The 13,482-nt window shown below is 20.7% G+C and overlaps 4 protein-coding genes across 4 annotated transcripts; all 4 read right to left on the bottom strand. All coding sequences in view use genetic code 6, as the record gives it.

Annotated features, from left to right (window-relative positions):
* Positions 1–105: 105 nt before the first annotated feature.
* On the bottom strand, positions 106–2,280 carry TTHERM_00954030 (AMP-binding enzyme family protein; the record flags this gene model as incomplete). Its single annotated transcript, XM_001018026.2, has 3 exons — positions 106–275; positions 322–557; positions 617–2,280. 3 exons carry the CDS (start codon positions 2,278–2,280, stop codon positions 106–108), a joined length of 2,070 nt encoding a protein of 689 aa, XP_001018026.2.
* A 788-nt stretch (positions 2,281–3,068) lies between these two features.
* TTHERM_00954020 (hypothetical protein) lies at positions 3,069–5,220 on the bottom strand (the record flags this gene model as incomplete). Its single annotated transcript, XM_001018025.1, has 4 exons — positions 3,069–3,241; positions 3,295–3,533; positions 3,582–5,071; positions 5,149–5,220. 4 exons carry the CDS (start codon positions 5,218–5,220, stop codon positions 3,069–3,071), a joined length of 1,974 nt encoding a protein of 657 aa, XP_001018025.1.
* A 1,904-nt stretch (positions 5,221–7,124) lies between these two features.
* On the bottom strand, positions 7,125–9,291 carry TTHERM_00954010 (AMP-binding enzyme family protein; the record flags this gene model as incomplete). The annotated part of the gene is made up of 3 exons (XM_001018024.2): positions 7,125–7,294; positions 7,341–7,576; positions 7,637–9,291. The coding sequence occupies 3 exons, from the start codon at positions 9,289–9,291 to the stop codon at positions 7,125–7,127; spliced, it is 2,061 nt and encodes a 686-aa protein (XP_001018024.2).
* Positions 9,292–10,071: 780 nt separating this feature from the next.
* On the bottom strand, positions 10,072–12,892 carry TTHERM_00954000 (kinase domain protein). The gene is made up of 14 exons (XM_001018023.2): positions 12,807–12,892; positions 12,700–12,749; positions 12,328–12,417; positions 12,179–12,268; positions 12,037–12,123; positions 11,877–11,966; positions 11,729–11,818; positions 11,446–11,535; positions 11,300–11,389; positions 11,124–11,207; positions 10,776–10,865; positions 10,623–10,712; positions 10,405–10,494; positions 10,072–10,338 (listed from the first exon to the last, which is right to left on the bottom strand). The coding sequence occupies exons 1-14, from the start codon at positions 12,840–12,842 to the stop codon at positions 10,227–10,229; spliced, it is 1,179 nt and encodes a 392-aa protein (XP_001018023.2). The 5' UTR covers positions 12,843–12,892; the 3' UTR covers positions 10,072–10,226.
* Between the last annotated feature and the right edge of the window lie 590 nt (positions 12,893–13,482).

Below are 13,482 nucleotides of genomic sequence, written 5' to 3'. Positions count from 1 at the left end.
TTAAATATGAAAAAATGAGAGAGTAAAAATATATTAGCAATATATTAATAAAATTAATATAAAACAACAGTGATTTTTTCATATTATATTTTGATTATCTTTCAATCAAATTTAATGGCATTTTTTTATAGAAGATAAAATCCTCTTATCAACAATACTCATTTCTTCGTTTTAATTACTTCTTTATATAAAATTTTCTATTTGCTATTACTAAATTCTATGAGATTGAAGAATTGCATATTGAATTTCATAGTGACTAATTCGTTTACTTTTTTCTAATAAAATTAAATATTTATTGATGTTTTACTATTATAAATTTACCTAATTCGTCTATGTTAAGGTCTTCACTACTTAAGTTTAGCTCCAAAAAGCTTGAAGAACAGCCAACAATCTAAAGAGCTGCCAGCTGCTCCTTTGTTAATAGCATCATAACAGCTTTTTTTAACATGATTATATCTTTTAAAAAATTTAAAATATTTAGCTCCTTCTTTATTTAGTATTATATTTTTTAGAATTATATGCTTTGTAGATCTTTGATTTATTCTTTTTTCAAGAAACTTTTAATAAAATTAAAATATATTTTAAAATTATATTAAAAAAATATGTTTTCTATTACTTTATATTAAACATTTCGTCATAGATAGCCTTTTAATTACTTGTATTATGAATAGCCTTCAAATCTGCTATCAATTATATCTGATTCTTCTCAGTTTAAAGCTGAATTTTTTCTTTTGCATATTGCGAAGACTGGTTACTCTGCCTATTAAAATTAGTTTTTATAAAGCTAGTATTATAAGAAAAAGAAGGAGAAATGAGATCTTTTTGCAAACTCTTTTACTTGCTAGTAAAAACTCCTTAAACAACAGAATCTATTTCTGAAAACGTATTTCCGCTTGAGTTTTACTTTTCTTAAAACTTTTAATCAGCATACGTTTAAGTATAATTAACTTAATCGGTTTATAAGTTTTGAGTTTTTTTTAAATTATTCTCATTATTTGGTTAATTGTCAATGTAATTATTTTAAGTCATGTTATCTTACTGCTCAAACTCTATGGACACCTTTTGCTTATTACTGAAATTTGGAACAAAAATTACTTAATCATTATCTCTTTCTTAATCATCCTTTTTATCTAGGTCATTTTATTATTTTTACTCCTCTAAATCATCTTGATTTGAGTTTAATTTGATATCCTTTTTTTATTTTTATTAAATGTTAATCTTCTTCAAAATTTGTAAGTAATTATCCTAATATATGTTCTTTAAGAAGAGTAAGAAAAAATCCTTTTAAATAGAGTTTTATGAGACCATTCTTCCAAAAATACCCAAAAACATCATCAGTGTAAATATGCTATTGACTAGTGCAAAAACTTAAGGTAAAGTAGGATATTAAATTTATATTTATTAAACTATTTCATCTACTAATAACAAGGCTACACTATACGCACCAGCTCCTACATTATTAAGAGCATATTATTTATCATAGCCTAAATCTTATTAGCTATATTAAATTGGAGAAGAAAAAGAAGATTATGATTAAACAATTAATCCTTATTTGATTGAAGTATTTTATTTTTATGTTTTTAATTAAGTTATTATTGATTAACTTGCTATTGTGTAGATGTAAGCATTTCTATAGTTAACTTACACACTTTATGAAGTTGTATTATACTAAGAAGTATACAATTTGTATCTTAAAACAGAATTGATATTATTGATCATCTAATCGATTTCAGTTTATTCAGCACAATTATCAGGTATTGTAGTTTTTAAAGAGTCAATATCAAGACAACCATAAGTAAGAATCTGAATTGATGATTTCTGATTATTTTTTGTGTCAAGAGAAAGCGTATAATTGGATACTTTATTGAAATCTAAGCATTTAAATCCCAAAAGATCAGGATTAGTGCAATCAATCACTTCAAGAGGTATAAATTAATTATTATTTGGTGAGTTATAAAAAAAGAAGGCTAAGTAAACTATATAGGTTTTATTAGATGAAATTTATTACAAACTAGCATTACCGTTTTCAAATCTAAATCCTACTAAATCACTGCTTAATGGAACTTCAATTAAATCATTATTAATGAAACTTTATGATCTAAAAGTTGGTTCTATTTGATTATTTGTATATTGTTAGATGATGTATATAAAGTAAGATATCGTTATTACAAAAACACATAAGGAAAGGATAGTTCCAAACAAAGTTCCTCTTCTATTTTACTAATTACCCGTGTTAAATGAGAAATGAGAAGAAAATAAATCTAATCTAGAATAAATCATGTTTGATATTGTTTTAATTATTATTAAGTTGGTCCTTACTATCTTGTAAAAACTTCTACTATTTTAAGAAAAAGATTAATTAATATTTATTAATAAATCAAATATTTTCACAATTAGTTGATTAATTCAGATTTATTAATTTTTTGTGTAACATTAATTAAGTAATCAAATTATGAAAAAAGTGTTTTCTTCCTTTCTATTGTGTTGTTGTATTTAATATTGTATCTAATATTTTTCTCACTTTTACTTTCTTTCGTCTGTAAACAGAAGTAATGAGAAGAAATAAGCATTTTAGCAAATTCAATTTCTCCATAAATTTGTACATATCTATCCATTAATTAAATTTTAAAATAATATTTAACCATAGGATTTTTAATAAAAAACTGAGTTGAATAACGAAAGTAAGAAACAAATAAATTATTCTTTTATTAAATTTAAAATGTAAACAAAAAAAGAAAGTAACTAGAAAGAAATATCAACCAAGTATGAGAAAGAAAAATTTATGAAATTTTTAAAATTATTTACTCAAGTTATTAATTAAGAACAAATATTTATTTTTGTTTCATATAATTTTTATTAAAACTAATATTCGATTAGTTAGTAAAAAGAGTACGGCGACCATTGATTCCAAAATTGCATTTTTAAAATTTTCAAAAAAAACTTCTTATTTAACTTCAAGTAATGATTTATACATAAAATTTAGGGATAATTATGGTAGATAATTAGATCATTTTAATAATAAAAATAAAAAATAAAAATATTAAAATTTATTAGTTTATTAATTTATTTCAGCTCGTTAAATGACATTTTTAAATAGCCTACAAAATTCTTTAATCAAGTTCACTAGTATTTTCAACATTAGTGCATCTTGATAAAAATTCTGATAGATATTACTCTTAGAATTTTTTCTATTAGGAAATAGCAAATTACATTTCATAATGGCTTAACTTATTCCTATATTCTTTATTTATTTAAAAATATATTTAAAAGTTAAATAAAGATGAATAAATTTACCTAGTTAATTTAAATTACAATTTTCACTGCTCAAATTTAATTCTAAAAAACTTTAAGAGCACCCTATTAGGTGCATAGCAGCTAGCTAATCTTTTGTCAATATCATCATAACAGCTTTTTTTAATAGAATTATATCTTGTATAAAGTTTAAAATATTTAGATCTTTTTTGATTTAGTATTCAACTTTTTAAAATTAAAGTTTACTGATGCCACCTTCTTTTTATCCTGATTTCTAAAAACTTTTATTAAAAATAAAATATTTATCAAAATAAATTAAAAAATGTTACTTTTTCTAAGGGATATCACCTTTTATTTTGTATGAGCATTTAGTATTTTTAATTGCATTAAAATTTTATAACAAAACTTAGTTCTTGGCTAATATGCTATTTCTCTCCTTAACTTAATACTATTAAAAATTTGATTACTTATTTAAAACAGATTTTATCAAGCTTGCATTTTATGGCGAATTATTAGTTAAAAAATCAATTTGAAAATTCTTCTGTCTAACATCAATTACAGACTAAATTATTGATTTTGCATCTGTGATAATATTTGATTTAATGTTTGAATTATTTTAGGTTCCTTAAAACATAAAATTATTAATTTAATCATTAGATTAGTTATTTATTTTTTAATTATTATTTTAAACATTTACTAAATAATCTGCGTTATTAGAAATACTATTATTATATTAATCTTGTTCTGGTGAAGCTTTCTTTTTATTTTTAAAAGCCGGAATTATTATTGGTTCTTCATTTTACTTTTCTTTATCACTTTTTGATTCTTAATCATTTTATTTTTATTCTTACAAACCTTGTTCATCTATACTTGATTCAATTTCTTCCTCTAACTATTGAATATGTTTAGTGTTATTTATTATCTTTAAATAACTGTCTTGGTATATGTTTTTTAAAAATAGAGAGAAAAGGTCTTTATTTATCGAATTTTATGAAACCATTCTCCCAAAAATACCTGTAAACATTAATAGAGTAAAAATACCATTTACGAGTGCAAGCACTTATGGCAAAGTTGGATATTAAATTTATATTTCTTAAACAAGTTCATCAATAAAAATTGATACTCCACTATATGCACCACCTCCAATTTATTGTAGAGCATATTATCTATCATAGCCAAAATCTTATTAACTATATTGAATTGGTGAATTAAAGTTTGACTCTGTTTAAACTATCAAACCTTGTTTTATTGAAGTATTTTAATTTTATATTTTCAATTATGTTAATATGGATTAACTTGCTATAGTATAAATTTAAGCATTTCTATATCTTTCCTCTATCCCTTAAGAGGTAATATTATATTAAGATGTATAAAGCTTTAACCTTAAAATAGAGTTGATATCATTAATCAAACTATCAATTTCATTTTATTCAGCGCAGTTATTAGGGACAAAAGTCTTAAAAGAATCGATATCTCTACAGCCATAAGTAAGGATCTAAACTTATGACTTAATGTTCTAATTTGTGTCCAGAGATAATGTATAATTTTATATACTGCTAAAATCAAGGCACTTAAATCCTTAAAGATTAGTATTAGTACAATCGATTATGCTGAGTGGCAGGTATTGATTATCATTAGGAGAACTATAAAAAAAGAAAGCCAAATAAACTAAATAAATCTTTTCTGGGGTTTATTTAATCTAATCGGTTGCATATTCAAATCTAAATCCAACTAAATCATTGTTTAGTGGAACTGAGATCAAGTCATTATTAACGAAGCTTTAAGACCTAAAAGTAGGCTCTATTTAATTGTTTACATACTATTTTATTATGTAGATAAAGTAAGATAATGTTATCACAAAGATAGAAAGCGAGAGGATTGTACCAAATAATGTACCTCTTTTTTTTATTGATTGCCTGTATTGAATGAAAAGCAAGAAGAAAAAAAATCTAACTTAGAATATATCATTTTCGTTAAATCAAAATATTTTATAAAGCTTCAAACAAACTTCTACTACTACTACTGCTACTACGACTTAAGGAGAGAGATATTAATTAATATTGTTAAATAAATAAAAATATTATTGATTAATTAAGAACTAACCAATTAAAATTTGAGGTATAAAGTGGTTTCATATTAATAACACAAAATTGTTTGCATACTATTTTACTTAAAAAAAACAAATTAATAGATTAAAGTTCCATTTTTAATAATGGATTTTTTTTTCTTAGATTTTTGTTGTTAATTTTATTAAAATATAAAGTTAAATAAAAATAATATTAATTAAGTTATTGGATAATAGCATGATAATATTATTTTGAAGCTTTTCTCTAGTTTATTTATCAATAAATTTTATGTAGAAATTACTTTTACCTTCATACCTTTAATAAAGTGTATAAATAAATAATTATTTGCATATATATATAAACTAAGAAAATTCTAAATATTTAAAAAATAATTTTAGTAAATTACTTAATTTTGTTGAATGAATTTAAAAATATTTTTTTATTTGTAAAATAAATGTTTATAATATTAATTGGGTTATTGTATAATAGTATTACTTAAACTTTACATTAATTTATTAGTTTATTTTATAAATTATAAGTAGAAATTTATTTTACCTTTTATATTTAACAAATTTAATAAATAAAAAGAAATAATTAAATTCCTAAAATATTTTTTCTTAATTTGAAATTATTTTAAATAAAAATTAATTTTATTAAAATTTCTTTACATTCATTAATGAACAATATTTTTTTATTAAAAATATTATCTTTTTTTATAATTTCTATTAAATTCAGCTAATCATTTTAAAACTTCAGAAAACAATATCTATTAACTTTGTAAAACATCTGAATTTTTAATCATTTTATATATTTCATTTTAGATGTTATTCAAAAGGTAGCTTAAATATAATCAATATCAAAAAAAAAAAATGTGTTAATAAATTGTAAAGAAAATAATATTTGTATTTGATATAAATTTAATAGATGACAGTATTTAAATTAGTGATATTAGTTTTTAATTTAGACCAATATATATACACTCTAAATAAAATAATTTTTTATTTTAAAATTAAAATATTATTTATGAATATTTTTTTGAATAATTAAAAATAAAAAATTTGATAACATTTTTATTTAAAGTTAATATTGATATATGAATGATATTTGAAATATTTTGATATATTAAATTTAGAACACTATTATTTAAATAGAAAAATAATAAATAGTAAGTATTTTTATTATACATTAATTTATAATTAAATTATTAGCATTTAATAATTAAGATAGTATTTGTTCATCATTCAATTTATTATATAAATTTTTATTGCTGTTATGTCTGTAATAATTCCTATTTTAGTAGTTTTATTTTTAATGATTTATATTATTAGGCTTACAATAAAAGTGATGATTTGCTAAATAAATTGATGCACTTGGCATTTAATTGTATATTTATTCATTTTATTATTAGTTTTTTTTATGTTAGTCATCCAATCGTTAGCTTACTTAAATTGAGGCTTATTTATTTATTACCTCATTACTTATTATTATTAAAGTGTCTTTTTTATTTTTATAATCGGCTGATAAATTAACTTTAATTTGGTTGGTAAATTTATAAAGCACTTTTTTCAATAAAAAATTGAATTAATCTATTCATTTCTTCATATTATTCTTAACAATAAATTTTGTTTTTATTACTATTTGTATTAACAAATAAATGAAAAAAATAATAAAAAATGTATTTTGAAAAGTTGACTACTTAAATTAAATACGAAAAAAAGAGAGAGTAAAAATATATTAGCATATTATAAATAAAATTAAAATAAAACAACAGTGATTTTTTCATATTATATATTGATTATATTTCAATCAAATTTAATGACATTTTTTTATAGAAGATAAAATCCTCTTATCAACAATACTCATTTCTTCGTTTTAATTGCTTCTTTATATAAAATTTTCTATTTGCTATTACTAAATTCTATGAGATTGAAGAATTGCATATTGAATTTCATAGTGACTAATTCGTTTACTTTTTTCTAATAAAATTAAATATTTATTGATATTTTACTATTATAAATTTACCTAATTCTTCTATGTTAAGGTCTTCATTACTTAAGTTTAGCTCCAAAAAGCTTGAAGAACAGCCAACAATCTAAAGAGCTGCCAGCTGCTCCTTTGTTAACAGCATCATAACAGCTTTTTTTAACATGATTATATCTTTTAAAAAATTTAAAATATTTAGCTCCTTCTTTATTTAATATTATATTTTTTAGAATTATATGCTTTGTAGATCTTTGATTTATTCTTTTTTCAAGAAACTTTTAATAAAATTAAAATATATTTTAAAATTATATTAAAAAAAATATGTTTTCTATTACTTTATATTAAACATTTCATCATAAATAGCCTTTTAATTACTTGTGTTATGGATAGCCTTCAAATCTTCTATCAACTTTATTTGATTTTTGTCACTTTATAACTGAATTTTTTCTTTTGCATATTGCGAAGACTGGTAACTCTGCCTATTAAAATTAGTTTTTATAAAGCTAGTATTTTAAGAAAAAGTAGGAGAAATAAGATCTTTTTGCAAACTCTTTTACTTGCTAGTAAAAACTCCTTAAGCAACAAAATCTGTTTCTGAAAAGGTATTTCTGCTTGAGTTTTACTTTTCTTAAAACTTTTAATCAGCATATGTTTAAATAGGAGTAACTTAGTTGTTTTATAAGTTTTGAGTTTTTTTTAAATTATTATCATTATTTAGTGAAATGCTAATATAATTATTTTAAGTCATATTATCTTACTGCTCAAGCTCTAAGGAAACCTTTTGCTTATTATTGAAAGTTGGAACAAAAATTACTTTATCATAATCTCTTTCTTAATCTTCCTTTTTATCGATGTCATTTTATTATTTTTACTCATCTAAATCATCTTGATTTGATATGTCTTTTTTTTATTTTTATTAGATGTTAATCTTCTTCAAAATTTATAAGTAATTATCCTAATATATGTTCTTTAAGAAAAGTAAGAAAAAGTCCTTTTAAATAGAATTTTGTGAGATCATTCTTCCAAAAATACCCAAAAACATCATCAGTGTAAATATGCTATTGACTAGTGCAAAAACTTATGGTAAAGTAGGATATTAAATTTATATTTATTAAACTATTTCATCTATTAATAATAAGGCTACATTATATGCACCACCTCCTACATTATTAAGAGCATATTATCTATCATAGCCTAAATCTTATTAGCTATATTAAATTGGCGAAGAAAAAGAAGATTATGATTAAACAATCAATCCTTATTTGATTGAAGTATTTTATTTTTATGTTTTTAATTAAGTTATTATTGATTAACTTGCTATTGTGTAAACGTAAGCATTTCTATAGTTAACTTACATACTTTATGAAGTTGTATTATACTAAGAAGTATACAACTTGTATCTTAAAACAGAATTGATACTATTGATCATCTAATCAATTTCAGTTTATTCAGCACAATTATCAGGTATTGTAGTTTTTAAAGAGTCAATATCAAGGCAACCATAAGTAAAAATCTGAATTGAAGATTTTTGATTCTGCTTTGTGTCAAGGGAAAGTGTATAATTAGATACTTTATTGAAATCCAAGCATTTAAATCCCAAAAGATCAGGATTAGTGCAATCAATCACGTCAAGAGGTATAAATTAATTATTATTTGGTGAGTTATAGAAAAAGAAGGCTTAGTAAACTATATAGGTTTTATTAGTTGAAAGCTATTATTAATTAACATTACCGTTTTCAAATCTAAATCCTACTAAATCACTGCTTAATGGAACTTCAATCAAATCATTATTAATGAAACTTTATGATCTAAAAGTTGGTTCTATTTGATTGTTTGTATATTATTAGATTATGTAAATAAAGTAAGATATCGTTATTATAAAAACACATAAGGAAAGGATAGTTCCAAACAAAGTTCCTCTTCTATTTTAATGATTACCAGTGTTAAATGAGAATTGAGAAGAAAATAAATCTAATCTAGAATAAATCATGTTTGTTTGATATTGCTATTAGTAATATTAAGTTGGTTCTTATTATTTATTTTATTAAAACAAACTTCTACTATTTTAAGAAAAAGATTAATTAATATTTACTAACAAATCAAATATTATCAAATATATATATTTATTTAGTTGATTAAATTTTTGGGAAACACTCATTAAGTAATCAAACTATTAAAAATAAGTAAGTGTTTTCTTCCTTTCTATTTTTGTTGTTATATTTAAAATTTTATCTAATACTTATTACATTTACACTTTCCTTTCTTCTGTAAACAGAATTTAAAAGAAGAAATAAGAAAGAAAATAAGCAAATTTAATTTCTCCATAAATTTTAAATTATATATCCATTAATTCAATTAAGAAACGATACTTAAGCCATAGAATTTTTAGTAAAATAATTAGGTAAATTTGTAAAATAAGAAAGAGCAAAGAAACAAATTATTCATTAAAATGTAAACTAGAAAAGGAACTAACTAGCAAAGAACTCAAGCAAGTATGATAAAGAAAAATTTAGGAAATTTTTTAAAATATACTCAAATTAATAATAAAGAACAAATATTAATTTTTTTATTTCATACTAATTTTATGAAAGCAAATAAATATTCCATAAGTTTTCAAAAAGTACACAAAGAGCACATCTAATCGCACCATTAATTCCAAAATTACATGATTAAGATATCTTTGAGTTTTAATTCTGGAAAAAGATAGTAATTTAATGAAAATATACAGTAAGTACTTCAATAATTTTATATAAAAATTGAATATTGTGTTAAAAAAATAAAATATTTTTGCAAAATAGAATTCTTTTTACATATATTTTTTCTTCAAATACAGCTAGATATTTTATAAATTGGTTTTAAAAATGTAAAAATAAATTATGATAAAGATGAAGAATTATACTTTTTTAATAAAAAATGTATGTATATTCATAATTAAATAATAACTGGAGCACATTTATCAACAAACTTAACAAGTCTTTGCATTTTTAGTATTTTTCTTTTCAATAGTTAATTTGCTTCACTTCCCATATAATGACCACTTTTTTAATATTAATTAATTTTTAAGACTATATCAAATATAAATATTTTATTTTTTAAAAATTACTTAAACTCAATTGTAAGTTGATGAAGACTTTTATTATTTTTAATAGAACTGCTTAAATTCTTCAAACCTTCTTAACCAATATCAGCGAAACTTATTTTTATTTGAAAAATATTGTAGAATGTATGGAGAATTATATATATTAAATAATATTTTATAAGTATTCCATCCATCCATTTTTATATTTTAATAATTAGTTAAATTTATGAAATGTTTGTTACCTAGTTTTAAGAGATAAACTACTTATTTTACAATTATCTATCAAAGCTTGATTTATATCAATAATACTTTATGCATTAATATGGTTGAATCTTTTTATTTTATTTTAATATAAATTGAAAATATATTTTATTTATGAAAAATGTTTATCATACGAAATATCAAGTGATAAAGCTGCTAGAGCTTTGCATTTTGATAAACTAGAAGCTAGCAAATTGCCACCTTGAATACCAATATCACAGCCCCTATTTAATTAATATTTTAGTTTATAATAATTAAATGTAAATGTTTTTTTTATTTATTTTGCTAAATACAAACTGTAAATTCTCAATTAAGTAATCAATATTCAGTCAGATAGACAACATCACTTTAAGTTTTGTAAAAATAATTTTCTATAAAAATCTAAAAAATTAATTTTATTTGTTAAGAAATAAGATTGATTATATAAAAAATTAAATAAAAGAATTTTAAAATAACCAATAAATAAATAAATTGCTTTTTACCAAATATTTAAGCTTAAACTCTTAAGAAAAGTTAAATGACAGAGAGACTATGTAAAATTAGATTTTCCACTTATTTTATTTCCTCTAAGTTATTTTATAATTTATTTTAAATGAGTTAATAGAAACTAAAACAATTTATTTATTTATTTTTAAAAATAAAAAATAATTTATTGTACCCTAAATCTACAGCCAAGCTTTTTAATTTTTTACTATTCGCTAAACAATCGAATAAGTCTTATGCGCCTTTTATGAGGATGTTATTTGTTCTTTAAGTTTAAAAAGGGAAATTTATTTGAAAATAAATATGTAAAATGTGTTTTACCCAAAACAAAGCTCTAAATTTTCTATTTTTTCAATGTCTGAAATGTAAGAGCATAAAGCAAACACTCCATTATTTCCTATATTATTAGAACTTTTCAAATTTTTATTAATAATTAAAATAGAAGAAAATTGCATTTTTAAATATTATTTGAGAAATAAAGAGTTATCCCATTTATTTATTTAAATAAAATCAATTAAAATTTTGAAGATTTAATTTCTTAAAGTTGAAATTAACTTGATAACAACCAATTAAATCTTTAATAAATAAAAGATTAGCTTATTACTAAAGGCTGAGAAACAAGCTAGTAAGATTATTGAAATTTATTAATGCAGAGCCTAGTCGACTAGCCCCTATTTATCCAATATTGTTGCAGCTTTTTATAATGAATAATTTGATATTTTTTCATATTTATTAATAAATTATAAAGTTACTCCAAGTTAAGAGTCAAAATTTTGAGATTCTTTAATAAAGCTAAGTTAGATCCTAAAAGAGGTATACCATTTTCACCAACATAATTGCTTCTTTATTTAATTTAATTATTTATTAATATCAAATATTTATACAAGATTTTTAATAGAAGCAAATTTTTACCCTAAATTAAGATTTAAATTTGAAACACTCTAAAGCTTTGATAAAGCTACATAGAAATCATTAGAAATATAGCCAAGTTTATTATACCTTATCATTAAAATAAAATAGATTAATAGAATAAATTGTTAAAAATTTAAATTACTCTAGCTTTAATGTTAAATTAGTGAGATTAGGGCATTCAGATATTCCTAAAAACAGTTTAGATGCATTTTCATCTTAAATTTTTTTGTTACTTTAAAAAAAATAATTATTTATCTTGAAAAATAATTCTTTAATTTTATTTTTTAATACTAAAGATCGATCACGAGGGTTCTTAAATCTTTTTGTTGCTTCAAAGTATCAATTATATCAGAAACTAACTAACTGCTAGAACAATTTTAACTTTTTAAAATTTATTTATTAGCTTTTTAAATCTAAAATTCAAAATTTTTAAGTCTATTAAGATTTTAATTTTTTATTATTAAAATCTTTACTATTTTATTTAGTTAAAAAAGAGTGATAGATAATTGGAAATTTTATTTAAGAATATAATTTCTTTTCTATTTTTGTGTTAATTATTGTTCATATTAATATTTTTCATTTAAATTTTGTGATTTTTTCACTTAAGAGATCAAAAATAAATATCTAAAAAAACAAACTTTGTGAATGAAATTTTTTATTTACACTTTTTATTTAAAATCTAAGACAAGTTATGAATTAATTATCAAATGATCCTTTTTTTAAAAAATAAGCAATTAATAATAATACTGATAATTTAATATAATTTTTACTCCATTTAGATTTACAGTGGAATCAATCTACTTCATTTTACTTTTATTTTTTAAATTTCAGAATTAAATCAATCTATCAATCTTAAATTTATTATTATACAGGATCTTTCTTTCTTTCTTTATTTATTTAGTATATCTTTCTATTTCTGTATTTAATTAATTCTGATTGACTTTTTTTTTAATTTTGTCTATCTATTTCAATATTATTTTACTAAATTATCAATATTCCTTTATTCATTTATTTAAAATACAAGGGATATTTTTATACATCTACAAAAAAAATACATGCATGCATACATACACAACTCCTACTTTTTATTCTTAGTAATAACTGTTAAAATTTATGTAGATATTTTTTAAATTAGCTGAGTAAACATTGCAAGCAAAGAAATTGAATTTTGATTATAGTATATTTGTATAAATATTTGATCCTAACTATTTTTTTTACTTTGATTGATAAAGATATTTTTATGAATAAAAAAATATTGACAAATTATTTTGAATGAAGGAACGAAATGTAGTGGAAAATAATATAGTAGATACTGGGAAGGTGGTGTTAGTTTGATAACTTAATTATTTATTTTATTTTGTATTTTTTATATTAAAATTTTTAAGATATATGTCTTTATGATAGGAGAATGAAAAAGGAGACTGATTTATTCATACATATTTTAGA

Source organism: Tetrahymena thermophila (assembly GCF_000189635.1).
Source record: "Tetrahymena thermophila SB210 genomic scaffold scf_8254602, whole genome shotgun sequence".
Taxonomy (NCBI): domain Eukaryota; phylum Ciliophora; class Oligohymenophorea; order Hymenostomatida; family Tetrahymenidae; genus Tetrahymena; species Tetrahymena thermophila.
This window is presented reverse-complemented; position numbering and strand designations above follow the sequence as displayed.